At 49.1% G+C, this 27,825-nt stretch overlaps 2 protein-coding genes and 2 non-coding genes across 6 annotated transcripts; 3 read left to right on the top strand and 1 right to left on the bottom strand.

Annotated features, from left to right (window-relative positions):
• Positions 1-17,079: 17,079 nt before the first annotated feature.
• On the bottom strand, positions 17,080-22,743 carry cep63 (centrosomal protein 63). 3 transcript variants are annotated; one of them, XM_084472980.1, is made up of 12 exons: positions 22,576-22,743; positions 21,909-22,086; positions 21,468-21,563; positions 21,168-21,275; positions 20,921-21,012; positions 20,708-20,822; positions 20,146-20,343; positions 19,640-19,708; positions 19,356-19,528; positions 18,897-19,233; positions 18,197-18,330; positions 17,080-18,067 (listed from the first exon to the last, which is right to left on the bottom strand). In XM_084472980.1, exons 1-12 carry the CDS (start codon positions 22,614-22,616, stop codon positions 18,004-18,006), a joined length of 1,605 nt encoding a protein of 534 aa, XP_084329106.1. In that variant the 5' UTR covers positions 22,617-22,743; the 3' UTR covers positions 17,080-18,003. The 3 variants fall into 3 exon arrangements, with proteins under 3 accessions (XP_084329106.1, XP_084329105.1, XP_084329107.1); XM_084472979.1 differs by having other exon boundaries at positions 17,081-18,067; positions 18,897-19,236; XM_084472981.1 differs by lacking the exon at positions 17,080-18,067 and having other exon boundaries at positions 18,079-18,330; positions 18,897-19,236.
• A 515-nt stretch (positions 22,744-23,258) lies between these two features.
• AC3HAE_023623 (transfer RNA proline (anticodon CGG)) lies at positions 23,259-23,330 on the top strand. Its single transcript has one exon. It is a non-coding gene; the product is annotated as a tRNA-Pro (tRNA).
• Positions 23,331-23,588: 258 nt separating this feature from the next.
• Positions 23,589-23,660, top strand: AC3HAE_023622 (transfer RNA proline (anticodon UGG)). The gene has a single exon. It is a non-coding gene; the product is annotated as a tRNA-Pro (tRNA).
• A 717-nt stretch (positions 23,661-24,377) lies between these two features.
• On the top strand, positions 24,378-26,996 carry LOC311352743 (uncharacterized protein). The gene is made up of 4 exons (XM_084472545.1): positions 24,378-24,539; positions 24,930-25,455; positions 25,893-25,997; positions 26,734-26,996. Exons 2-4 carry the CDS (start codon positions 25,112-25,114, stop codon positions 26,768-26,770), a joined length of 486 nt encoding a protein of 161 aa, XP_084328671.1. The 5' UTR covers positions 24,378-24,539; positions 24,930-25,111; the 3' UTR covers positions 26,771-26,996.
• The last annotated feature ends 829 nt before the right edge of the window (positions 26,997-27,825 follow it).

Below are 27,825 nucleotides of genomic sequence, written 5' to 3'. Positions count from 1 at the left end.
TCTCTGAGGCAGACTGGCTCACGACGCGCTCTGAGCGCACTGATAACTGAGGGCTGATTGTTCTGAGTGGGAATGCGAGGAATGCCAGAGCCGCGAGTCCCGGAGGGGTCCGAGCGAGGCAGGCAGAGGGGGAGAGAAGGGGGAGAGAGGGGGAGTGGGGGAGGGAAGGGGCCGGGCGTCTCAGCTGGTCGCCTGTGTCATGTTAAGCAGCTAGTTGTTGTTCTGCTGCACAATAGAGTGGATAAACTATGAGGAGGAGGAGGGTCAGGAGCCGTTTTTATAAAACACCATTTCTAAAGAGGAGATTTAATGTGCAAACAAACGCTTTTTATTTCTTTATTTCTTTTTCGTTCTTCCTCACCTCATGACTTCATAGAGCACCTAAGCTGCCCTTTATTTAAATTATTTAAAAGCAAAATTCTTCCTCATTCTCTCTAGTTGTATCAAGACTTCGACTTCCTACTATATATATATATATATATATATATATATATATATATATATATATATAGCATTTGGCTGCAATTCATTCTATCATTTACTTTCTTCCTCTGCCTCTCCATCACTCTCTGATGAAATGAGCTCTCTTCATTGCTTTGAAACTCAGCTGTTAACCGCTTAACCCCACATTATAGCAGTATATAACATAATAAACATATCATACGGTAATATACATACAGCAGCCCTACATTATGACTCCTCTGTCTCAGACAGGGAGGAGAGCCGGTCAGGTAGGGTCCTGATTGGACCGAGGCCTGCCGGTCAGGGAGGGTCCTGATTGGACCATGGCCTCATGCTCCTGTAGTATTGTGTTTGTATGCTGGTCAATATTTAAGCTGCAGCCCGTGTCTCTTAATTTCTGTGTGTGTGTGTGTGTGTGTGTGTGTGTGTTGTGTTTGTGTGTGTGGATGGGGGCTGATTAGGGTGTGTGTGTGTGTGTGTGTGTGTGTGTGTGTGCATGTGTGTGTGTGACACGGGCAGGGTGTGTGCGCGGCACGCTGCCTGCCAGCTGTCCAGACCAGACACCCCCCACGGCCCCCCCTAACGAGGCTGAGAGGCTGAGAGGCCGTATTGTTCTCCTGGAGCATACGTGACAGAGCCACCATCTGCTGTCCTGCACCCATACACACTATTACCCCCCCCATACACACTATAACCCCCCCATACACACTATAACCCCCCCATACACACTCACCATATACACATTCACTATTACCCCCCCATACACACTCATAACCCCACCCTCGTACACACACAAAACCCATCCACCCCTTCACACACACACACACACACACACACACACACACACAGGGTAAACATGGTGTTCAGATCAGCAGGTGGTGGGGGAGGGTAAATATTGATCGTATATTGTAGACACAGAGTATGTGATGAACCCGTTAACCCCTCTGTCCTCTTCTCTCTGTCCTTCTGTCCTCTTCTCTGTCCTTCTGTCCTTCTCTCTCTGCCCTTCCTTCTCTGTTCGCTTCCTCTCTCTCTCTCTCTCTCTCTCTCTCTCTCTCTCTCTCTCTCTCTCTCTCTCTCTCTCTCTCTCTCTCTCTCTCTCTCTCTCTCTCTCTCTCTCTCTCTCTCTCTCTCTCTCTCTCTCTCTCTCTCTCTCTCTCTCTCTCTCTCTCTCTCTCTCTCTCCCCAGAGGGCCCCAACAGAGCCGTGACCTCTGACCTGTAGGTAAATGACCTGCAGGTGATTTGCATGGCAGTTGAGACTCAACTGTTGAAGCAAGGCGTTCCCCAACTGACAACCTGAAGGAGGCCACCCTGTGAACTGGATGCCCTGTGTCTGCTCCAGACCCGCCCCAGGAGGGGGTCTTATCACATCACCAGGGTCCATCTGTCCCCTTATCATCATAACGTGGGGTCAGAAATCTGCAGTCTATTCTCTTTCTCGTTCTTTTACCTTTAAAACTGAAACATGGTGTATATATATAATCCTTCATCATCGTGCTAAGTGAGAGGTTTAATGGAGTGTGCGATGGTGTTCCTTCTGTGCGGAAGAAGAGTACATATCACTTACGTCTGAACGTATTCAACCGTGACCATCTCAAATATGTGCTGCAGATAAGAAAACCTGTGGAGCAGAAGAGTGTGTGCTTCCAGAACTTCACCGTGGGAAACCCACCGTAGAGCAGACAGAGCAGGCGAGGACGTCATTAACCTTGTTATTAACCTATGATCCCAGGGGTAGGATCATAACATCATCATCCTCCTACAGAGAGTGTAAAGTATAATGACTTATCATCCTCCTACAGTAAGTAAAAGATTATAAAAACTTCTTATCAACCTCCTACAGTAAGTGTAACAGGATAATGACTTATCATCCTCCTACAGTAAGTGTAACAGGATAATGACTTATCATCCTCCTACAGTAAGTGTAACAGGATAATGACTGATCATCCTCCTACAGTAAATGTAGCAGGATAATATTATCCTACAGTAAGTATGGTTCTGTGCCGACAGTGTCTCCAGTACCAGACACCCGACCTGAAGCCGTTTCCTTCCAGCGAAATAATCAGTAGAAACGACCCCAGGCCGCCACATTAAAAGCCCGAGCTGCCCGACCGATTTACATGTATTTTGCATCCACATTTCTGCTGCTCTTATGGGGGGGGAGAGGTCCTTTGTGTCTTCAAGTGAGGAGGAAATGGCTGCATTCCTGACATTAACATGTCCATGGACACCCCGCCCCCAGCCGGCAGGGAGGGGGAGAAGGGGGGAGAGGGGGGCATCCAGGAGGACGTTTTCAGAAAGATTCTCTACTTTATTTCAATCTATATCTATATCTCTAGAGCCATGTTTAGATCAGCATAAACATTCTAGAAATATAATTCTAGAATAAAACGCCTTCGCACCATGCCTTGTCTCGTTTGATCATGAAGACAAGGGGAGGTGTGGGAGGGGGACACTGTAATCTACATAGAGTAACATATATTATACCACGGTTCGCCGATCATGTGAGTGAGAATATTTAGCTTGTTTTAATGTATGATTTCAGTGGACTTGTTGGTAGAACAGCAGCTGGGTCCTGGTGTGAGAACACTGGGACCCCTGCTCTAGAGTGTATATATCTGTGTTTAATACGGTGATATCAATGCAGACCTTATCTCACATCATAGCAGCACGTAGCGGTTAGCTCTGCTCCGTATGGTTTTACAAACATGTGACTTCCCTGTGACGTTTTCTGTGACGCCAGCAACCAGATGGTTTAAAGGTCCTCAGAATACCGCGTGGTTCTATGGTCTGAACCGGTATGAGGACCGGGTGCCAGGGGTAAACCTTGTATAAAGGTCCACAGGACAGAACAGAGGTCTGCAGGATTCAAACCCAGAACCTTTGATCTGGGAGTGAACCCCCCCTAACCACTGGACGGTCCCGGCCTCACTGGATCATCCGTCAGTACTTCTGCAGAGGACCAGAGGGCCCGATGCTAACCGTCAGCTCGTAGAGACATAGGTCACGACAGAACGCAAACAAACAAACGCCTCCCGTCAGGTCCTCTGAACAAACACGAGGGGAGACAAAAAGACATGAGACCAGGAGGACGCAGGGGACACGGGGGACACGGGCCGAGGTGAGACCCAGGGACAGGGGGAGACGGGGGAGACAGGCAGATGTGAGCGAGGACGCGGAGCGGCGGCGCTGGCTGTTGACTCAGGACATTCCTCACCGGAGCATAAAGAGCGAGGCCAGCGCTGCCTTAGAACAAACACCAACCACCAACCACCAACCGCCAGGGACGGGTGAGGGACCAAACCACCTCCACACGCTGGACGGTGTGTGTGTGTGTGTGTGTGTGTTTATCTTTGGGATCTAGTTGTGTTGGGCAGGTGCTGTGTGTGTCAGGTATGTGTGTGTGTGTGTGTGTGTTTCAGGTTTGTGTGTCAGGTGTGTGTGTGTGTGTGTGTGTGCGTCAGTGTGTGTGTGTGTGTGTGTGTGTGTATATGTGTGTCAGTTTTTTTTGTGTGTGTGTGTGTGTTGGTCACGGCTGCGTGTGTGGTGTGTGTGTGTGTGTGCATGCATGTGTCAGGTATGTTTGTGTTTGTGTGGCAGGTATGTGTGTGTGTTTATCTGTCTGATCTGCTGTTGTTGGATGCAGGCCTGTGCGGTAAAAGTGTGTACTGTATGTGTGCGTTATCTAGTGTGTGATCCAGTGTGTATGCGGGTTCTCCAACGATGCACATCACAGCTGCCCCTAATCAAGTCGTACCGTATTCTCACACAACACCTAGTTAGTCTTTACAACAAATCCACTCACACACCACTCAGCACAGAACAGATCCACGGTTTAGAGACTTCTCAGCTACAACAGATCCGTGAGATTAGATCAATCTCCAGCGATATTCCCATATCTCCAACTGCATACCGGTCCTACACTCTGATTGGACCAGTCATCCCATTCCATTCCCTTCCTTTGTTTGACCAACAACACAGATCTGGTGTCAGCAGATCCCCCCCCACCCTCCTCAGGCGTCTGTTTGGGTCTTCCTTGAGATGTTGTTGTGGAAACACGCAGGGAAGCTAACAAACTGAAGCTGTTTGCAGAAAACAACCTGGGAAGAATCTGACCAGCAACCCTGAAACCCTCCAAAGCACCAGAGAGGGGTGAGCATCATCCAGCCTAGAAGAACACCAGCACTGCTGACTGGGTACATGTGGTGCTGGGAAGGGGTTCCCAATAGGGGGACGGTGGTGGTGGTGTGGTGAAGGTGATGGTGGAGGTGATGGGGTTGATGGTGGCGTTGATGGTGATGGTATTGGTGGTGGTGATAGTGGTTGAGGTGATGGTGGTGTTGGGTGATGTGGTGGTGGACGTTTGTGTAGGTGGTGGAGGATGTGGTGGTGATGGTGGATGTGGTGGTTGTGGATGTGCCTCTTAAGATGGTGGAGGAAGTGGTGTGTTGGTGGTGGATTTGGTGATGGGGTTGGTGAAGGAGATGCTGGTGGTGGTGGTCGTGGAGGATGTGATGATGGTGGTGGTGGTGTTGGTGGTGATGGGGTTGGAGGGTGTGGTGGTGGTGGTGGTGGTGATGGTGGAAAAGGTGGATGTGATGGGGTTGGTGGTGGTGGAGGTGATGGTGGATGTGACGGTGGTGGGGGATGTGGTGGTGGTGGAGGTGATGGGGTTGGTGGTGGATGTGTTTCTGTAGGTGGTGGAGTAGGTTGAGGGGGTGATGGTGGTGGTGGATATGGTGGTGGTGATGGTGGATGTGCTTCTTAAGGTGGTGGTTGTGTGTTTGTGTAGGCGGTGGACGATGTGGTGGTATGGATGTGGTGGTGGTGTTGGTGGTGGTGGTGGAGGATGTGGTGGTGGTGGAGGAGGAGGTGGTGGTGGTGGTGGTGGTGGAGGAGGAGGTGGTGGTGATGGTGGTGGAGGATGTGGTGGTGGTGGAGGATGTGGTGGTGGTGGTGATGATGGTGGAGGGGATGGGGTTAATGTTGATGGGGGTGGAGGTAGTAGTGTTTGAGGAGGTGCTGATGGTGGTGGTGGTGGTGTTGGTGGTGGTGGAGGATGTGGTGGTGGTGGTGGTAGTGATGGTGGTGGTGATGGTGGTGGTGGTGGTGTTCACCTCAGGTCAGGAGGGCTGCTGCTCCAGAGCAGATGCTGCCGTAACAAAGAGCTGCTGGCTCAGCTCTCTGGGGCCCGGGGGCTCAGGGAGACTGCACCTGTCACACCTCCTCCATATGGCCCCGCACACACACACACACACACATACAGAGAGAGACACACACACACACAGAGACACACACACACACACACACACACACAAACAAATACACACGCACACTAAGAGACGCAGACACACACACACACACACACACACACACTAAGAGACACAGACGTACACACACGCATAAGCACAGACACACAGAGACACACACTAAGAGACACACACACACACACACACACACGCACAGACATGTTTGATTCAAGACAAACACACACAACGTTTCTGGGAAAATGCAAGATAAACAATCTCACACTGACAAAAAACAAATATACTGTTACCGAAACACACACACACACACACAAAAGAATATTGTTACCTAAACACACACACCAAAAATAATATTGTTACCTAAACACGCACTCAAAAAATAATATTGTTACCTAAATACACCACACACATACATCAAGAGATAAACGTAGTGTTCCTGGCCCCCACATGTAGTTAGTATGAACAATCCACACACACACACATACCATACAGCGCACAAACAACATAGACAGATTAAAGGGGGAGGGTGGGGGGGAAGGGCATCCATTGAATTGAGCCATCAAATGTGTGTGTGTGTGTGTGTGTCTGTGTGCACATCTTAGTGTGTGTGTGTGTGTGTTTGTGTGTGTGCGTCTCTCAGTCTGTGTGTGTGTGTGTGTGTGTGTGTGTGTGTGTGTGTGTGTGTGTGTGTGTGTGTGTGTGCGTCTCTCTCTCTCTTATCCAGCACCTGTTTCTACTGGGATGAGGAACCCAGATGACTCTCCTCTCTCTGCTGGACTGGGCTGACTGGGAGCAGGTGGGGGCGTTAACCCCCCCCCCCCACCCTGATGACTCTCCTCTCGCTGCTGAGCGGGAGCAGGTGGGGGCGTTAACCCCCTCACCCCCTTCCCCCCCCTCCCTACAGACACACACTCCTTTGTTCATCATTAGGAGGAGCAGCTAATCTGGAACATGACCCCCCCCCCCCTGCTGCAGGAGGGGGGGGGGTTAACCAAACAGAGAGAGAGAGAGAGAGAGAGAGAGAGAGAGAGAAAGAGAGTTTGGGGGAAAGAGGGGTGGGGGGGTGACAGTTGGGGTGGAGAGAGAGTGCTTTCTACCTTTTATAAATACTTTGACATTTTTCGTCTGTTTAATTTTAAAACTGCTTTGGCATGTCATTTCAATGCCAAAAACGCTCTTTTGACTGGAAATGAATACACAGACAGCCAGGATAAGGTATGTAAATGAGCAGCCAGTAACACTAAGAAGCCTCTTCTTCATCTTCACCAGTGACATCCATGTCCATCACTCTCCTCACTGGACCCTGGTTGCCATGGTGCCCCGGACGTTCAACCGACCAATCAATATCCAGAGCCACTAAGTGTGTCTTGGGAGTGATATTGGGAGCAGCAGGAAGTGGAGCAGACTGGAGCGACCATATTAGTGACATCACTAATTAATGAGCTGTACAGCGCTGAGCTTTCACATATGAAAGGATACAACTTTATTTGTCCCACTCATCACACACAAACACGATGACCTGCCCTGCCTCCAGAGATACGGCTCTCAGTCCGAGCAGGCTCCTCCACCCTCTCCTCCACCGTCGCCACCATCCCATCTCCCAACACCCTCTGGCTCCACTAACAACTCTCTCCACCACACCATTCCTCATCCCCTAACCTCTCTCTTCCACCACCCTCCCTTTCTCTCCACCACCAGAGAGCTACAGCTCTCAGTATGTGCTAGCTCCTCCACCCTCTCTCTCTCGACCACACCAATCCTCCTCCACCGTCTTCTTTCCCCACCTCCCTCTCCAATAACAACTTTCTCCTCCACACCAATCCCCCTCCACCACCCCTCTTGCTCCTTCACAACAGTTTCTCTCTACCACACCAATCCTTCTTCACCACCCTCTCTCTCCCCCTCTCTCTATCTCCCCCACCAGCCCTGCCTGGCTGGCTGTGGGGAGGACAGCTGGCCGGGAGATCAGTGCGACGGCTCTGATAAGAGGAGGAGGAGGAGAAGAACATCCGTCAGCCAGGAGAGGAGATGGACGGCATGGAGCTGGGTGACCCGGAAACCACCCCGGGCAGGTGGAGGAGATCCCCCCCAGACACCACCACCACCACCACCCCCTCCACTACCACCCCCTCCTCTCAGCCCTTCTGTTGGTGGACAGGCTGGGGGTGGGGGGTGGAGAGGAGGGGGTGGTGGAGGAGAGGGGGTAATGGCAGTGGAGGTGGTAGTGGTGGTGTAGTTGGTGGTGGTGGTGGAGGTGGAGATGGTGGAGGTGATCACGGCTGTAGAGAAGGGGAGGTGATGATAGAGGTGCTGGTGGTGGTAGAGGTGTAGTGTTGGAGTTGGGGGTGGTGTTGGAGGTGGAGGTGGTGGTTGAGGTGTAGTGTTGACGTTGGGGGTAGTGTTGGAGGTGGAGGTGGTGGTTGAGGTGATCGCAGAGGTAGAGAAAGGTTGGTGATGACGGAGGTGTTGTAGGTGGAGGTGCTGGGAATGGTGGAGGTAATTAAGGTAGAGGTGGTGGTGGTAGAGGTGTAGGATGTTGAGCTGGTGGTGGTAGTGGTGTTTTAGGTGTTGGTTGTGTTGGAGGGTGGAGGAGGTAGATGTGTAGGTGGTGGAGCTGGTGGTGGTGTTGGAGGTGGAGGAGGTGTCGGAGATGGATGTGGTTTTCGAGATGGATGTGCTGGTGGTGGAGGTGCTGGTGGTGGAGGAGGTGAAGCCGTGAGTGTCTGACAGCGCGGATGGAGGGAGGCCGTCCCTCCCCACCTCTGGCTCCTGCAGCCTGACTTTGTCTCTGGTGGTTTGCCTCCATTGTGTTCCACTTCCTGTGGGAGGAGCCAGCGCAGAGTGGACTCAGCCAACTGTCACATTCCTTTCTAAAATTATGGACGTTACTTTGGACCTTCTGAGGTCAATTCCTGTTGGCTTTCATACACCAAAGTCTGGACGGACCTTACTTCTGACGGGACGTCCAGACTGTCACTCTGAGAGTCATTATTTAAAAAGAAAATCTAGATGGATTATACCGTCTCTAAATTTTCTCTAAATTAAATAAGAGTTTATTTAGCACAATCACCATTGTTCCATAGAGGGAACAACCATACATGTGAGCAACCTTGCCTTTAAATCCTCCCATTATTAATGTACAGTACTCTCTGTGTTTGAAGGGGATCTAAATGAATGTTTGTGTCTGTAATAAGATCATGTGGCAGTTAGGACTCTGTCTCGTAGTGATTTAAGGGGAGCGGGGGGCGGTGGTGATTAACTGGGACGTGAAGTACGACTTAAGCTTCAAACAAACCAGCGGTGGAGACATTTTCCAGGAGAGCCTTCTGTCCCGCCATCGTGAAACCGTTTGAAGTGTTCGTAAAAGAGGAAGGGCTCTCCATCGACTGCTCCAAATGTCAAGTTGACTGAAGTCAAGTGTAGACGCTCAGCCTAAAAGGCTTCAGACCCCAGGAGACCACATCCTGCACCCTAAAACCCCCAGAGACCAGAGGAGAGACAGTAGACCAGGGGAGAGACCGTAGACCTTGGGAGAGAGACCAGAGACCTGGGGAGAGACACTGTAGCCCCCCGGTCCCATAGGGGACAGAACCCACAAAACAGACCCGCAGAACAGATAAAGAGATATTTACAGAACACAGAACATTAAACAGATCTTCACAGAGCAGACCATCAGAACATTAAACAGACCTTCAGAGAACAGGTACAGGATGTTAACACATAAGAAAAAGAGGGGAAAATCTGAGAAGAAGAAAGTAGTATGTGTCTGCATTTTTGTCCTCCATTTCTCTCCACCTCATGTCAGCATGTATTGTGTTTTAAGATACAAAAATACAACCAAGAGAAAGATCAGTTTATATTGTGTTTTAAGAATTTTATAGAATATTACAGAGACAAAAGAGCAGTCAGTATAAACATGTTTTAGATATAAAATAAAGAGAGTAAGTCCTGGATATATTGTGTTTAAAGATCTAAAATAACCAAGACAAATAGTCTGTAAAAACATGTTTTAAGATCTAAAATAACCAAAACAGAAGAGCAGTCAGTATAAACACGCCTCAGATATAGACCAGGACTACGTCCCGTATGAATCAGGTTTGAGGAAACACAACAATGCGATGGGAACCAGAGGCTCCAGATGGAGACTAGACCAGCTTTAATAGAGCCCAGGAGACAGAGGACTGGGTGGGGGGGGGGGGGGGGGGGTTGGGGGGGCACCGTCAGGAATGAGGAAGTCCCCCACCCCCACCCCCACCCCCACCCACGGCCCCCGCTCAGGAAGCACTGCTGTCATTTGCATGATTCCCGGCCCCAACATATGGTGCTTAAAGGGGGGGGGGGGGTGGGGGTTAATGTGATGCTGGGGGTGGAGGTGGGTGGGTGGGTGGGGGGGGGGGGGGGGGGGGGGTGCTGCAGACCACTGATAGCGATGACGACCAGGTCCTGACTCACTAAAGACCCTCTCAGACCAGAGATAAGACGGGGATAACAGAACACCAGCTACTAGCCCCGACCAGAACACATATCATGTGGAGCCAGCAGGTCCCACTCAGACACCTGACCACGCAGAACCAAAGAACCGCACAAAGAACCGAACAAAGGGGTCACACCAGCGTGGTCGTGTTCTTGCTCAAGGCGCACCCGGAGTCAAGAATGAAAAATTTAACCAGCAACCCCCCTCAGTTGCAAGACTACCCCAGGGCTACTGCTGCTCCGATTGGGAAGAAAATGCAATCATTTTCAACAACCAATTCTAGCATCAATTGAATTAAACATTGTTGATCTTTTTAGAGACTTTTAAACAGTGCCAGCATAGCTAGCCTCTCCTGACTCAATGATGCTGTACTGGAATATGAATGAACGCAGAACCCATGTAAACACATCACAGGGCCTTACCATAACTAGAGAATAGTATTTCATTTTCCCAAAGAATCCCAAGAATCTTTCAATTACATTTTAACTTTAACTCGGTCCACCCTCCATACCGTACATATCCTGTTGAACCCCGGCTCATCCTGTGAGTGAGTGCTTCACTTTCTCACCAGGATGGGCGCACACACACACAGCTCATAAAGGCTTCTGATTGAGCGGAAAAGGCCTGTGATAGCAAAGGCCATACCTCGCTCCCGCCTGGCCCCTATAAATATCCTCCCACAGCCCCAGCGGCCGTGTTTGGGTAAAAAATACCAAACATTCTTGACGCCTCTCTTCAGTTTCTACGGCTCACTCTCTGGTCGAGATCTCTCCAACGCCAGGCTGAATATGCATCGTTCTCCCCTCGCTTCTGAGCGTGTTAAAAAAGGAACAGAGGCACGTTTTCAAAGCGACGACTTGTACTTTTTGCTAAAGGGCTGGTAAACAGTTAATGTTGAACCTGTCGGCTCCGTTTTCTCCAAAATAAACACTTTAAAGCATTCCTGCTGAGTGGGGTGATTTATGGCGGGCGACTCAGAGTAATGACCACAGGTGACGACGATTTCCTCTGTGATCCTCCATCACGCCGGGCGCTTTACAGCCGGTGTAATTAAGTCATTAAGACAGAGGGACGCAGGGGGACCAAAGGCTAGGAGATAACAGGAAGCAGGCCGAGAGCTAAACGCTGAGCACTGTCTCACATGGCTGGGATGGTTGAGGTCTGTTGAGATTCCAGAAAGAGAAAAAAAATAATTTAAAAAGAATTTATCAACTATTTTGTCACTTTGAAATATTAAAAATGTTTATTTACATATAGGGCATTTAGCAGAAGCTTTTATCCAAAGTGACTTACAATAAGTACGTTTGTCCGAAGAAAGAGAAGCAACAAAATATCGCTGTCGGTACAGTAAGGATGTTCATAGAACCAAGTGCCAAGCACTAACAATCACTAGGTTAACCCATTCCACGTCTACAACACAGATAGCTAGGATAAGATGCTACACAATGCTAAGTACTATTAGGACGTACCACATACAAACTATTATTACGTTATCACGTTTCAAAATTCAAAATTTTTGAAACGTGATAATTTGTGCCTGGAACAATGCAAAGCAACAGGCATCCCTTAGGGGTCTGAGTTGAGTGTGTCATCACAGTTCTGGTCAGATAATTACTCATTCAAAGTCGGCAGTTTGTCTGCACATTTCCCAACGGCGCTTTGGGCTCTGAATGCTTAGAAAACTGACTCTCGTTGACAACTATATGTTCCCCACTTCCTCTTTCGCAACTTCCTGCACTGATGGATATCACCACCAAGCCTGACACACACTAACATGTAGTTCAGTGTGTCTTAACAGGCAGCACAAAATACTAGACTATACATCTCGACTGTACACCTGCAACCATCACATCTCCGCTTTAAGAGTGTGAACCAGTGTCGGCTCTCAGTAGAACAGCTCCGTTAAGCCTATTGATCCAGAGATGACTATGTATCAGGGTATCTCCAGGTTCTTCACTGATGATGAAATATGCACGTCAGACAAGCTGACAGGACGTCTGCAGATAGCGGACGTCTGTTGACTGATGGATTTATCAGCAACACCTCCGGGCTGACCTTAACCCACTCAGACCAGTAAACCACAGAGCCCAGAGCAACAAGAGCCCAGTTATGACAACAGCCCAGAGAAGTCAGTGCCAAGCACTAACAAGTGCTAGGTTAACCCATTCCCTGTATACAACAAAGATAGCTAGAATAAGATGCCTCACAATCCTTAGTAATATTATTAAGTGCAAGGACGTACAACATACAATAAGTGTGTGCAATAAGTGCCTGTTCAATACTTTTCTTAATCCAAGATGTACTGTTAAATATCTCTATCTTATACTTCGTGGGCTCAGAAGCTGCGTAGCAGTAGTGTTTGAGTCCCAGCTGAATGGGTTCTATCATCAGTGTCTGCATGGCCCTTTGGGGTCGCGGTCCAGTACGCTCCAACCCAGACTCCGAAGGCACCAGAATCTGCCCCGATCTGGAGGGAGGAGGTGGGGGTGGGGGATTGGGGGGCCCGGGAACAATGAGCGTGACGCAGGCTGGTGGACGTCAGGGCTGGGAGCAGGAATGTAAACTCCATGTTCTCCCAGTGCGTCCGTCAGCGGGACCCAGGAAGCTGCGGCCCTTCACTCTCCTTTCCTGTTAGCATTCACCGAGACCCTGCATAGCCTCCCCCCTTATCACCCCCTCCACCCCCCTCTTACACACTTATTGTATGTTGTACGTCCTTGCACTTAATAATAGTACTTAACATCATGTAGCATCTTATCCTAGCTATCTTTGCTGTATACGGAGAATGGGTTAACCTAGTGATTATTAGTGCTTGGCACTTGGTTCTATGAACATCTTTACTGTACCGACAGCGATATATTGTTCTCTTTCTTCTGACAAATATTGTAAGTCGATTTGGATGAAAGCATCTGCTAAATGCCCTAAATGTAAATGTATCAAGTACAACACAGATGAAAACCCTGCATCCCTCTCACATTTCATAGCAACTAACTACGGGATTAGAGGGGACTGAATGAGGAGGCGATATCGCCATGCAGAGTGGTTTAGCACAATGGCCTTATGCGCCCTGTTCCACTGGAGTTTGGATCTTAATATTGAGTTTTTCTGATAAACCAAAACAACAGCACGAGGGTCCTTGTAAATATCCCCCTTATATTGTTGAGTAACACCTGATCATGCCAAGTCCTGCGGAGAGGAAGTGGGCAGGGGGTGAGGGGGGTCAGGGGTTACTGGGTGGGAGTGGGGGGGTGTTGGCCCAGGATGTTTGTGGTCACAGGGCAACTCCGAACTAATTACCAGAGGGCTTCAATATGGTTGCCCATTAGCTGTGAATGAACAGGGATCTGTTCCAAAACACTTTTTACATAACGCAGGGTCGACCCCCTCGCATCAAAGCATTCCTCGCCGAGCTGCAAATTAAACGCCCTAATTTCCCAACTCTGGAATATTTTAGGAATGAGGGCGCCGGACAGTCGCTCTGTTTATCCTTAACTCAATCAACGTTAAGGAATTCCAGGTTATGGCAGAGGCAAATAAATGTCTAGACATATCAGTCGTCGTCACAAGCTGAAAGAAGGGTTGCTGGTTCTGTTCCATCCTTTTGCAAACACGCTGAGGTTCCCTTGACCAAACACATCATCAAACCCCTGACAGATCCTGAGTCAAGGTTGGTCTTGCAGGGTTCACGTAGGTGGTCAGCGAGTGTGACATGTTAGCTGAACTCCGCTATGCACACCTAGAACCTGCAGGGTTTAGCATTCCTGCTTACTTATGGGGTTGTTTTTGGAGGAGGAGCTACTTTCAACGTTCAACGTTGGCTCTCAGAGTTCCCCTGGCCGGAGGTAGACTCTACATGCTGCAGGGGACCACTGTGTGTGGTATGTCTGCGGTAGGACGTAGTACGTCTGCTGATAGCCTTAGGTTCCATGGCAGTAAAGGTACAGAAGGCTCTTCCTCTCCACCGGCCTACCTCCCATTGCCTGCTTGGATCAGAGAACAACAAGCCAAAGAACGCTCTGAAAGAGGTTCCTAAACCGTTCTCGAGATGGAAGACTTACATTGCTCATCCTAACCTTGACGCACCATCTCACCCCCATCTCACACTTACAACTAATTTACCTAAACCTGATCTTTCCACCGTTGTGTGTGGAAACTTAACTTTCCGATGTAATAGCTAAATTAACCCTCATCTGCTACCTCCGTGTCTCCCAGAGCAGCAGGAAGCCCCTCACAGCTCCTAGTGATTCATCTGTCCTGTGCTCTGCCCGGCAGGCCGGGGACAGTGAAGGGGTTAACGGCGGAGCAGGGAGCAGGGCGTGAGCACGCCAGGCATGCCCTGTGAGGCCCTGTGCTGGAATGCGTGAGGAAGAATGCGTGCAGGCTGCAACAATCGTGGGAAAAAGACGCTATGGCCTCTTATCTCGTTAAGGAAGTCGGCCGCTGGATTCGAACACGCGACTTATCGCGTCCCATCGAGGAGCTCCGACCCGGTGTGTGGCGAGTTGCACATCGCTCCTGAGCAACATAAACACACTGGAGAGATGCAGCTAGTCTACAGTAGGCTGCTGCACACAGAGAGCTGCGACACTTCTGACCTAATTATTGAATTATTTAAACCCCAGAGAAACCAGCTGATCACACGATAAGCCCTTGTTTCCCCGCCCCCCCCCCCCCCTTCTTCAGGCAAGTGTACATACTTTCTGCTCACCCCACCCACAACATTCCCTCCAGAATTCAAGTTTTACCATGGTTTTATCATGGTTTTAGGTCATGGAATGTCAAGCAAAACAATGAGCAACAACCCAACAAAGTCGACAATTGTTTGCAGGAGATTAAAGTCAAAGTTCTGGGATGTTTTAAAACACACATGAGGGTAAGGGACGGGGACAGAAGCGATCCACTGATCAGAGCATTGAGACACCTTCGGTCGGATGATCCAAGCTCCTAAGATCTACCATCTACAACTACAACACCCACAATCCCCCTGGGCCTCAGACAGGGTTCTCCTCCACAGTGTAGAACGGAGACCCCAGAAGGTCACATGGTGCAGAAGATACCAGAGCTCCACACACACAAACGTGGAGGAGGAAACTACCAGCGATCGGTCGGACGCAGCGGTGACCTACATAGCCTCAAGGACACGGGAAGACGGCAGCCATCTTGCCAAGTGAGGAATGTGAGGAAAGATGGAGGATAAGTGGGACAATATGTGAGGAGGAGTCCATCCCTCTCCACACTGGACCCGCAAGCAGATGTGGTTCCATGATGGAGACACTGGCGGGGAGACCGCCATTACATCATATCTGGCCACATAGCTCATGCCACATAACTCACGCACACACAGACGCACGCGCCAAGATGGAAGGATTTACTATCAGCAGGGTATTATTTACTATTCAGTCAATCATCATGCTTTTTCCAAAGAGAGAGACAGATCCAGGTCGTTCAGGAGCGGGTTGGGGTAAGGGGGCATCTGGCTGTAGGATGCCCCACAGGTAGGCCGTGGACATTGGGAATCAAACCCAGAACCTATCATCTTGGTGTTCAAGACCAAAACGACTATCCTGCACTGACGGTGCGCTCAAAGAGGCCGGCAACCCTAACCTTGTTAGATCGCCTTTCATTTGAGTCCATCCAGAGTCCATCAGAACCCGGGTTCTGAGCACGGGTCCAGTCCCCCTCACCCCCCCCACCCCTGGGTCCAGTCCCCCCCCTTGCGCATTCCCCCGGGACCGCGCAGGGCACTAGGTGAGGTATTTTCCACAGAGCTCCTGACGTCAGCGGCGTGACTCTGAGTGTCAGCTGCAGAGCTCAGGTCCAGAGGCTAGGCTTTGGAATTCCCAGAGTAAAGAAATGTAGGATGACTGGAATACTGAGCATTTCTAGTGATGGCAGATCAGAATGTTTCACTAAATACCAGATGTGGTGAGGCACAATCATGCTTTAGTTGAGTGGCAAATAAACCTTTACGACCGGTTACGACCGGTTTCTACCGTTCTTCTCAGCCAATTTCGCTGTGTACAATTTTATTAGGCATTTGCTGCATATTTCCAACGCTATTGAAAGCAGAAATTATTTGTAATGAAATCTAATTGCATAGAAGGATATATTTTACCGTAATCAAAATTGGTCAAAGATTATTAGCTTGACAAATGCCAAGCGAACAAGGTCAAATGATCAATCGAAACAGTCAATTTAAGTAGGCAAATTCAACAGAACAATCCAGCGTGCAGTGGAAGACGGCAGACAATAGACGCGTTGTCTACTTTCGTAGCCCATTGGTGGAACAGCGCCCTCTGTTGGGAGGCAAATTAGATTCTTACTCCACAATGGTCAATTCTAGTCGTTGTTCCGGCAGCATATTGCCCATTAAATGTTAATTTTGCCTCTTTCATAATTAAAAAACTAATTATTAAAACTTCTCGGATGTTATGCTTTCATGAACAAGCCGCCACCTTTGTCGTTTCTATTCATAAAGAGTGGAAAAGTTGTAAAACTGCAGCGGATCTAATTAAACAGCAGAAGTTCATTAACAAGGAGCGCTGCAGCCTTACAACAGCAGTCCTTAAATAAGGAATGCCACCAGGGAATCAGATCAACACCAGTACTGTTCCTTAGCCTGGCCCCAAGAGACCGCCACCAGATGAGGGGAGGGAGGGGGAGGGAGAAGGAGAGGAATGGCTTGGCAGACATGTTTTTTGAGGAAAATTATAAGCAAACAACAAGGAGAGATCAGAACTAAGAGATAAATGAGCGAGAAACACATTTTAAAAGAGACAAAATGTCACTAGGGAACATCTTTATTGGACATCCTGACATTAAACGGTGTTCAAAAGTATAAAAAGTACAATGATAACACTCTCCCTCCTCCTCCAGTTGTCCCGCTGGGAGACAGATGGGAAGGGGGGGGGGGGTGGTATAATATTCCCTCGATAGGAGTGCTGTGTTCCGAGAGAAGGGGGTCTACAGGGGGTCTGGCTAGGGGGGGCAGGACCCCAGAGTCCTCCACCAGACCGTCTGGACCGCCAACGCAGGGCCTCTGACGTCCCCTTCGTTGACACATAACGTTACTCCGATCATCAATGGTAACGAAGCTGATATCACCATGGTAACGGAGCTCTCATCACCGTGGTAGCAGAGCTGATATCACCGTGTTAAAAGTTCTCATCACCACGGTAACAGAGCTGATATCGCCACGATAAAGCAGCTCTCATCACCATGTTAACAGAGCTCAGATCACCTTGACCATGGTAACAGCACACTGGTCACCTTCAGTAGCGCCCAGTGAAACCAGTCCAAACGTCTTCCTCTACCACCACCACACCAATTAGATCACCGCCCCCATCAGACTCTTTATGGGCCTCAGTCACCTGCCGGCCATCTTGGATCCACATTCAGGTCCCCCACCCAGCGAACGTTTAGAAACAAGATGGCTGCTAGGTGAATCAGGCCCATGGTTGGTGATTGTCTATTACCCCAGAGTATCTCTGTGATCACTGATGACCGTGTCTGCTTCCACCTCTGGGGTCTGACCGGGTGACCTCTGACCGCTGGGGGTCAGGGCCGGCTGGTACCTGGGGTCAGGGTGGAGATCAGGGTGGAGGTCCGGGTGGAGGTCAGGGCGGGCTGGTACCTGGGGTCAGGGTTGAGGTCCGAGTGGAGGTGGGGGCGGGCTGGTACCTGGGGTAAGGGTGGAGGTCAGGGTGGAGGTGAGGGCAGGCTGGTACCTGGGGTCAGGGTGGAGGTCAGGGCAGGCTGGAGGGCAGGCTGGAGGGCAGGGTGGAGGTCCGGGTGGAGGTCAGGGCCGGCTGGTACCTGGGGTCAGGGTGGAGGTCCGAGTGGAGGTGGGGGCGGGCTGGTACCTGGGGTCAGGGTGGAGGTCAGGGCAGGCTGGAGGGCAGGGTGGAGGTCAGGGTGGAGGTGGGGGTGGGGGTCAGGGTGGAGGTCAGGGCAGGCTGGAGGTCTGGGTAGAGGTGGGGGCGGGCTGGTACCTGCGGGCGGTACGGGCTTGGTCCTCCCTCAGCCCCTGGACGTGGGTCTCCAGCCGCAGCAGCAGCTCCTCCGACCGCAGCGTCTCGCCCTCTAGGAAGCGGGCGACCACGCCCTCCGCCGCCGCCGCCAGTGCCTGGGGGTGGAGCCAGAGGATGAGGACACAGGCAGCATGGAGTATTGCAGAGCTACGTGTTAGCTGCAGAGCTACATGCTAGCAGAGCTACATGTTAGCAGAGCTTCATGCTATCAGAGCTACTGCTATGTTAGCAGAGTAGCATATTAACAGAGTAGCATATTAACAGAGCTACATCTTAGCAGAGCAGCATGTTAGCAGAGTAGCATGTTATCAGAGCTACATGGTAACAGAGTAGCATATTAGCAGAGCTACGTGGTAGCAGAGCTACATTTTAGCAGAGCAGCATGATAGCATAGCTACATGTTAGCAGAGCTATGTATTAGCAGAATAGCATGTTAGCAGAATAGCATGCTAGCAGAGCTACAGGTTAGCAGAACTAACCGCCTGGCATCCATGCCATCAAGTACCATTTAACCTTAGCTACTATAAGAGGAGCTGTACGTTAGCATAGCCACATGTTAGCAACGTCGTTGGCCTAGCTGCACATAAGCAGAGATGAAGAGAATAGGAAAAGGGCTACGATACGTTGTAGAATAGTCATAAGAGTTATGAGTAGAACTCACCATCTCCTCGTCTCCTCCCTCCAGGGGGTCCAGCAGCACCTCCTCAGAGCTGGAGGAGTATCTCCCCCCTGCAACCCCCTCCTCCCGACCCGTCCTCACACTCCTCCCTCGGCCGGGCCAGCAGGAGGAGGAGAAGGAGGAGGAAGAGGAGGAGGAGGAGGGAGGCGCAGGGACACGATGTGTCTGATAGGACCCAGGGGAGAGGAGGTCTGGACGGACCGGGACTTTGTGGGTCTCCTCCCCGTAGTGAGAGGTGTTCTCCTGCAGCTTGGCCTTCATCGCCTGCACCTCCTCCTCCTCCTCCTTCTCCTGCTCCTCCCTCCCTGCTCCTCCTCCACTGCTGGGAGTCAAACCAACAACATGCTGGTGATACTTACACATCATGAACATCGTACATCATACGTGTCTGCATATTAGAATCATTCATCTAGTAGTCGTTTGTTTGTCTCTCCGACGTACCCAAGCCACGTGGACTGTGATTGGCTTCCCTTAGCCGGGGTAGGCGGAGTTCTCTCCTGGAGGCGGGACCTCATCTGGTTCACTTCCTGTCTGAGCTGCTGGTTTTCCCGCTCCAGACTGCTCAATGACGTCACACCCCTCTCCCTGTCGGATCCCTGACACGCAGACCCTCTCTGGAGACAGCAGGGTCAACAAAGGGTCACAAGGATATATATAGTCAACGATCTGGGATGATCATTAGGGTTAGAACCCAGAACGGTCATATACAGGGGTGGGGTCCAGACCTTTGGGGACGATCTCAGTCTCTCCAGAAGACCACTCAGGCGCTGGTTCTCCGTCTTCAGGGACTCCACCTGAAGAACACACACACACACACACACACACACACACACACACACACACACACACACACACACACACACACACACACACACACACACACACACACACACACACACACACACACAAAGCCAGCTTAGATTCAGGTCAGGTGGTGAAAGCCAAATCAATCGAAGCATTCTAGTTGAACGGTATTAAGGAGTAACCGAACACACACTACCAAAGACAGGCTAGCTGGCCAAGGGTCAGGGGTCGGGGGTCGGGGGTCAGGGGTCGTTGTGTAATGCAGGCCTGTGAGGCCCTTTGAGACTTTGATTAAGGGCTGTAGACGAATATAACTGTAACTATATACTATTTTTATTACTATACTACTAGTTATACGATAACTATATATGACTGTTTCCTCCTACATCAAACACCCGACCCCAGACGTCCAATCAGGCGTCCCTACCGTTAGCTCCGCCTCCCGGCGCTCTGCCCGCCCCGCCTCGGCGCTGAGTCGCCGTGCGGCCGTGGAGGCGGAGCCCTCCAGCGTTGCCATGGCGAGGTCCCGGCGGTGCAGCTCCGCGACCAGCCGGGACACCTCCTTCCTCACCCCCTCCAGCTCCCCGCCGTGGGTCTGCCGGTACCGCTGGAGCTCCTCCCCCAGCTGTGACATCACCGCCGCCACCGCCAGAACCACACACACACACACACACACACACACACACACACACACACACACACACACACACACACACACACACACACACACACACACACACACACACACACACACACAGTTTAGAAACTGGGATGCAGTGTGTGTGTGTGTGTGTGTGTGTGTGTGTGTGCGTGCGTGCGTGTCCTTAAGGAGCAGGAAGGAGTTAGAATAACCATTTTTTCTTATATATTAAATAACCTTAACATTGATGACCTAAATCTCTCAAATATAATGATATATAAATATTTATATTCCAAGATAATGCTGTTGATATTATTGATAACTTCAGAATCCTTTTCCCAGCGCTTACCTTCCTGGCGTCGCTAACGGCGACAGCCCTCTCCTCCTTGGCCCGACTCAGCAGCTTCTTCAGGTCCTCCTCCACCTTGCAGTGCTCCACCTGCTGCCTGCTGGCCTCCTCCACCCTGGGGACACAACACAAACACACACACACTTTTAAAACTCTTTCTAATTCTGAAGTACATCTCATCTTATTCACCCTCACGTCATCGTAGACTCTCACCGTATCTCATGCTCCTTGGCCTGCAGGGCCTGCTGCAGCCTGCTCACCTCCCTCTGGAGGCTCAGGACCTCTCCTCTGTCCTCCAGCCCCACCTGTAGGACCAGACGCCAGGTTACAGAGGAGACCAGTCCAAACGTCTTCCCAGAGGAGAGGTGGTCCTCCTCTCCTCTGGGAACAGGCGGTTATACCCTGGGTGACCAGCAGAGGGCGCTAGAACACCACCACAGCCAACACAGAGGTACTGCACCTTTGTCTTGTCTTTCAGAGGGAGCTCCTCTTGGCCCTTCGTCTCTTCGCTCACCTCCTTCAGATGTTTCCTCTGGAGCTTCTGGTAGCTCCGCTTCAACCTTGATAACTGTGTGTTTGGAAACCATGAAGGAGAAAGTTCAAGGAAGGAGATGGGGAGCGTTTTATATGAAAATAAAACAAATCGAGTGTCTTTTGAGGCTCAGTTTCATTTGTAGATTTGAAAGATGTGTGTGTGTGTGTGTGTGTGTGTGTGGTGTGTGTGTGTGTGTGTGTGTGTGTGTGTGTGTGTGTGTCTCACCTCCTCGTGGACCTTCTGTAGCTGCTCCTCGTACCGGGACGCTAGGCTCAGTCTCCCCGCCTGCGCGTCCTCCAGCTGCTTCCGAAGGTACCCCATCTGTGAGTGGTCGGACAATGAGGAGATGCTGGTTAGAACGGCAGAGGATGAGGAACCCTCTCTCAGGGAGTGAGACCTAGCTCAATGTCATCCACAGCCTGTGAATTTAGATTTATATCGGAAGATATCTCGGTTTCATTCAATATCAACACAAGGAGGTCAGCTTTTAATTACTCAAACATGAACAGGATAAATTAAGTCAGAATTTGTTGATAACTGGCAACCGGCATCAATAAAACGTCACATATGGCAGGTAAAACGTTCACCTAAAATCCCTCAGTTATTCCAAACTCCCATAGATGTTTCTATCGAGTTTGCATTGATTTGAACAGAAGGCGCTCGTACCTCCACTACCCTCTGCTCTCCAACTCTCCTGGCCGACCGCAGCTCCTGTTCCCCGGCCTGAAGGCGCAGCTCCAGGCCCCGGACCTCCGCCTCCCATTCCCTCTTCTTGTGGTCCATCATGATGTCGATCTGCCGCATGAGCTCCTGCAGCTCCGGCTCACAAGACGACAGCACGGAGCTGATGGAGATGTCGGGTAACGACAGAATTACGTCAGGTGACGGAGTAACGTTAGGTAGCGTTAGGTAACGGAGTAACGTCAGGTAATGTAGTATATAAAAAGATAGGTATATAAAAGAGAGAAAATACTACAAAAATAAGAGTAACGTTTCAATATCATTACAAAATTTAAAAAATAATAAAGTTAAGTAAAAGTAGTGAAGTAATATAAAAGTGAAAAGTATCTGTTCTATATTTACAATATCATGCATGCTAAATAGCATATATTCACTAACGGTATATACTGAAGAACAGTACAGCAGTGTACAGTACATATATTGGATTCGGATTGGATCGGATTGGATTAGTTCTAATGTTATTATATTGGGGATGGTTTTAATCAAACACGATATGAAGACAGTCATGTCTTCTAGTTATAACTGTTATAAGCTTCGTGATAACTAGTCTACACTGGACTACATTGATGTATTATAAACAGTTATTTCTGACCTCAAGTCGCTGTTCTTCAGGGTTTCCAACAACGGATCCATGACTCAGTGGATCTTTTTTTCTTCTTCTTTTCTTCTTTTTTTTTTAACTTAGTTTTACTTTGTGTTTCGGAAAGATGACATGATGCAAAGCTTGTAAAGTTGTGTTTGTTGTCTTGTCAGTGGCTGCGCGGCTTCCTGTTTAAGTTTTGTTGTTCAAATAAACGCTGGTCAATAAAGTTTCCGGAGAGTTGAACTGGCAAACGGTCTGAGCATAGAGCTAGAACTCACAGACACAACACTCCCTTCTTTATAATTGATTTTATCCAACATATAACTGTGAGCTGTTGAGGAATGGAAATAATTTCGGTACTAGTAATAAACGCATTTACTAGTTACTCATACAATTGTATAGTCAGTGCCACGCTTTGTACGTTTAAGTAAAACCCCAATACACGTTATTGTAATATATACGTGTAGTACATCTATGTATATTCTACACAGCCCTGCCGACGGTGGCACGTCGTAGTTTAAAGAATACCTCGTTTTATTTGAAAAATGCTTTCGTTTACGATCATATTACAACTCCGTTATGAAGAATGAGCGGCCAAATGTGGAACCATTCACGTAACCAAACATAATTCTACAGCAACTGTTTCAATATCAACATTATGTACTTGTCGTAAGCGACTAAGATGGACACGTGGCTCGTTGGTCTAGGGGTATGATTCTCGCTTCGGGTGCGAGAGGTCCCGGGTTCAAATCCCGGACGAGCCCACCTTTTTGGAGCTGATCTGTTTTATTTACATTGATTTGTCTGGTGTAATGATAGTAACATTTATCATTTCAGGGTTTAAATGGAAAAACACAAATAATCACACATCAATGCGTTCTTATTCCTATCGACGTACAATAAATACTATTTATTCTTTCAATATTTCTTCTGACTGAACATTTGTCTCCTGAAATAAACGTTTAATGTGAAAGAAGTGTTGTGATTCTTTTCTTTCATACATGTGAACCTTCAGATCAAGCGGCTCGTTGGTCTAGGGGTATGATTCTCGCTTTGGGTGCGAGAGGTCCCGGGTTCAAATCCCGGACGAGCCCTCACTTTTTAGTCTTTCCTCACCAAATTGCAATATGAATGGCTATCACATTTCACATTAACATTAATGTCCCCTTAATATGTAACAGTAGTCAAAAAATGTTCAATACCAGATAATTGTCATTTAACAAAACCGCAACAAACATAGTTGAACAAAATCAGATGTAAATAACAAATCTGAATTAGTCTCGACGATGATTGACCCAGTCGATGATTGAATTAGTCTATGACGATGATTAACCATTATTGTCATATGTGATTATCAAGAAAGCTGAGACTAATTCATCAGTTATTACGATGACTAACCATTATCGTCACATCTGATTATCAAGAAAGCTGACACTCATCATTCTATCCTTTAACCTTCCGGGAAAGAGTATTCCTCACACAAGTTCGATATCATGTCGCTTCCTGCACTTCCCCCAGCCCTGGCCCCCGGCCCCGACCCCCACGCGTCCACCTGTTCGCTGTCACACACACAACAAAGGCGACAGCACGCAGCCAGTGGGCCGGTCCCAACCAGGGGAGGGCCGTCGGGAGGGGAGGGACGGCTCCTTTGTGCTCCCGGCCGCCTCGCACCGTCTGGGGCGGGGGAACACAGCTGCTATTCCGGTTCAGCTTGGCCGGACACCGCCCCCCTCCCCCCACCGCTCCACACAAACGGTTTTAAACGGCCGCAGCAGGGCCGGTGGGTTAGTGTCTCTCTGTCTGTCCCGGTCTCTCTGTCTCTCTGTTTAGGGAGTTTGGTTCACTTATTTTTATTTGATTTAGTTTATTTCGTTTTTGGTCTTTTGTTTATTTTTATGAGGAGCAGATTGTGATACGGATTGGATCTACTATAGGCCTACTTTCTTTTTTTGTTGGATTATTTAGTTTCTTGTGTAAGTACATCTATACACATTCATATTGTGATTGACGCAGTATTTACATTTTAATTCTTGATGTTTCTTTTAGCAGAAGGCTACACATAGATAACAATTAAAAATAGTTATATTATATTATATAGCAGCCTATATTTTATACATATAACACACATTTGATGTCATAAACATATTTTATATTATGCCATTATATAATTGCATATTAATGTCATTTTTCAATAACACAATAAAAATGACCACCGTTTGCTAGATGTATCTACATTTAAACAAATTACTATAGAAAAGTTGCTTTGGGGAAAAGCTATAAATATGAATACCAGATATGAAATCACTGAGTTATAATATTTGTTTTCAAACATGTTTCTAACCAATTCCTTTTCCCTTTAACAGGCAACTTGGATCCCGACTGGCATCCCCTTCTGCTGCTAAAGGCTTCTGCTGCTAAACGCTAACCCATAGCTGCTAACTGCTAGCCTAGCCAGCCAACTGCCAAGCTCCAGCCTCAGCCTCTCCTTCCCCCTCCCCTTCACCTCCACCTCCACCACACCCTCTCCCTGTCAGAGGCCGGCCCCATGGTGCTGTGTGAGGACACCGAGTGCAGCGTGTGCCTCCAGGCCTACAGCCGTCTGGAGCGGGTCCCCAGGGTGCTGCACTGCAGGCACACCTTCTGCACCCCCTGCCTGGAGGCGCTGTCCCAGGGCGCCGGCGACCTGCTCACCGTGCCCTGCCCGCTTTGCCGTCGGGTCACCTGCGTGCGGCGCTGCGTGGGCCTGCAGGGGTCGCTGTGGGTGGACAGCAATGTGTGGGACTACATACTGGACCGGGAGGAGAAGGAGGAGGTGGTGCAGGAGCAGCGGCGGCCGGAGGAGGAGGTGTTCGGAGGGAAAGGGGGTCGGCCGTCGCCTCACGCTGAGTGGTGAGTTTCATTTGAGATGCGCGCACGCGCTCAAACACACAAGCGCTCACGCGCACACGTGTGCTCTCACACACACACGGGTGCTCTCACGCACACACACACACACATTCTCACGCACACACAAACGCTCTCACGCACAGTCACTCAATCTCAGACACTAACATGCTCTCATGCACACTTACACACTCATGCGCACACACATTCTCAGTCAGACACACACACTCACACTCGCGCTTACAGACATGCACATGCTGTCGCACACTGTCACACACTCATATACTCTCACAACCACACATGCTCTCACGCACGCTCGTGCTTACACAGACGCACAGGCTGTCACACACTCTCACACACACTTGAGAGTGTGAGAGTGTCACACACTCTCACCCTATAGAGTGGTCTGAACTAAACTGCTGTCTCCCTGTCTCCCATTTCAGTCCTGCCTCACGGCCCCCCAGGACCAAACTCAAGCTCCCCGCCTTCTTCAAGAAGTTCAGCCTCCTGAAGACGTCGACGGAGAGGGCCATGCCTGGAGACCCTGTGTAAGTTCTGGACCAGGGTCACATACTATATACTATCAGTTCTGGACCAGGGCTACCCACTTTAGACCATCAGTTCTGGACCAGGGTCACATACTATATACTATCAGTTCTGGACCAGGGCTACCCACTTTAGACCATCAGTTCTGGACCAGGGCTACCCACTATAGACATCAGTTCTGGAACAGGGTTACCCACTATAGACCATCAGTTCTGGACCAGGGTTACCCACTATAGACCATCAGTTCTGGACCAGGGTTACCCACTATAGACTATCAGTTCTGGATCTGAGGTCTCGCACATGGACTATAAGTTATAGGTCTCTAGAACGGCCTGGACCAGGGTCACCCACTATAGAGTGAGTTATGAACCAGGATCTTTCTTAAGAGAGACTAGGAATGAGGTCACTCACCTGGACAGTAGAAACGTCGCTCACCATAATGTCACCTCCAATACACTCTGTATTTACTAAACATCCACTTTCTCACACACACACACACACACACACACACACACACACACACACACACACACACACACACACACACACACACACACACACACACACACACACACACACACACACGTTACATAGACATGCAGGTTAGTCTAGACACAGAGACAATTTAGCCCACAATGTTTACAAAATGAAGAGATGTATCCATATGTCACTCTGTAATTGAGCATACTTCGTTTAATCACATTTTCGTTTAATCATGGCGTTCTGTTTCTCTCACAGGGAGATGAGGTCCTGGCGTCGCCTAGCAACCGCCTAGCGACAACCACCTTTAGCCCAAACCGAGAATCTGGATCAAGAAATCCATATTTATTGCTTAACTATGAACGTTGACAGGGAAGGAAGCCCAGACTGTACGTGCATGGCTCTTTCCCAGGCCAGCACACCCAGTCTCTCTCTCTCAGTATTCCCAGTCTCTCTCTCCCACCCCCCAGACCAGAGTCCCATTAGCATAGCAGCGCTGCATTAGCATAGCGGACCGGGTATTAATATCTGCGTGCTAACAGAGGCTGGGATGCGGATCAGTGGTGGTGGTGGAGGAGGGTGGCGGGGGGGGGGGACCCCTCTGTTAGGTCCGGGGTGAACCCGTCATCTGGTGTAGTGCTGGGATTTAGCTCATCTGGCCCTCAGTGAGGACGCCAGTAAGAGTTTGACCACCAGCCGGACCCCTGGGACCAGATGGTGTCCTCACAGCGTCTCTGGCCCTCGCATTGTATATTTAATAGATAATCATCTTTGTGGTTTGTTATATTTAAACGTATTCTTTGTGTTTTTTTTAATAAAATGTATTATTGGAGAGTGGTTGTAAGTGGGTTTTTCTTTTGTTTGTTGTATTAAAGAAAGTAACATGAAGTTATATTATACATTAGTTATTATTATAGAGTTGTTATTATGATTCCATACACTGGTCTGAAAAGGGTTTATTCCTATTAAACATTAAGTTGTCACTTTCTGTTCTATTCGCATATTGTATGAAACGTTTTACATTAACGTTTACATTAAGGGCATTAAATAGACGCTTTTATGCAAAGTGACTTACAATAAGTACATTTGTCAGAAGAAGAGAATACAATATATATCGCTACAGTCGGTACAGTAAGGATGTTCATAGAACCAAGTGCCAAGCACTAACAATCACTAGGTTAACCCATTCCCTGTATACAACAGAGATAGTTAGGATAAGATGCTACACAATCTTAAGTACTATTTTTAAGTGCAAGGACGTACAACATACAATAAGTGTGAAGGAGGGGTGTGGAGGGGGGGGGGGGCTATGCAGAGTTTAGGGGTGAACTCTGAACAAGTGAGTCTTCA

This window comes from Micromesistius poutassou (genome assembly GCF_964030765.1).
Source record: "Micromesistius poutassou genome assembly, chromosome: 9".
Taxonomy (NCBI): domain Eukaryota; kingdom Metazoa; phylum Chordata; class Actinopteri; order Gadiformes; family Gadidae; genus Micromesistius; species Micromesistius poutassou.
The sequence above is the reverse complement of the archived record's forward strand: the minus strand, read 5'-3'. Positions and strand labels throughout refer to the sequence as shown.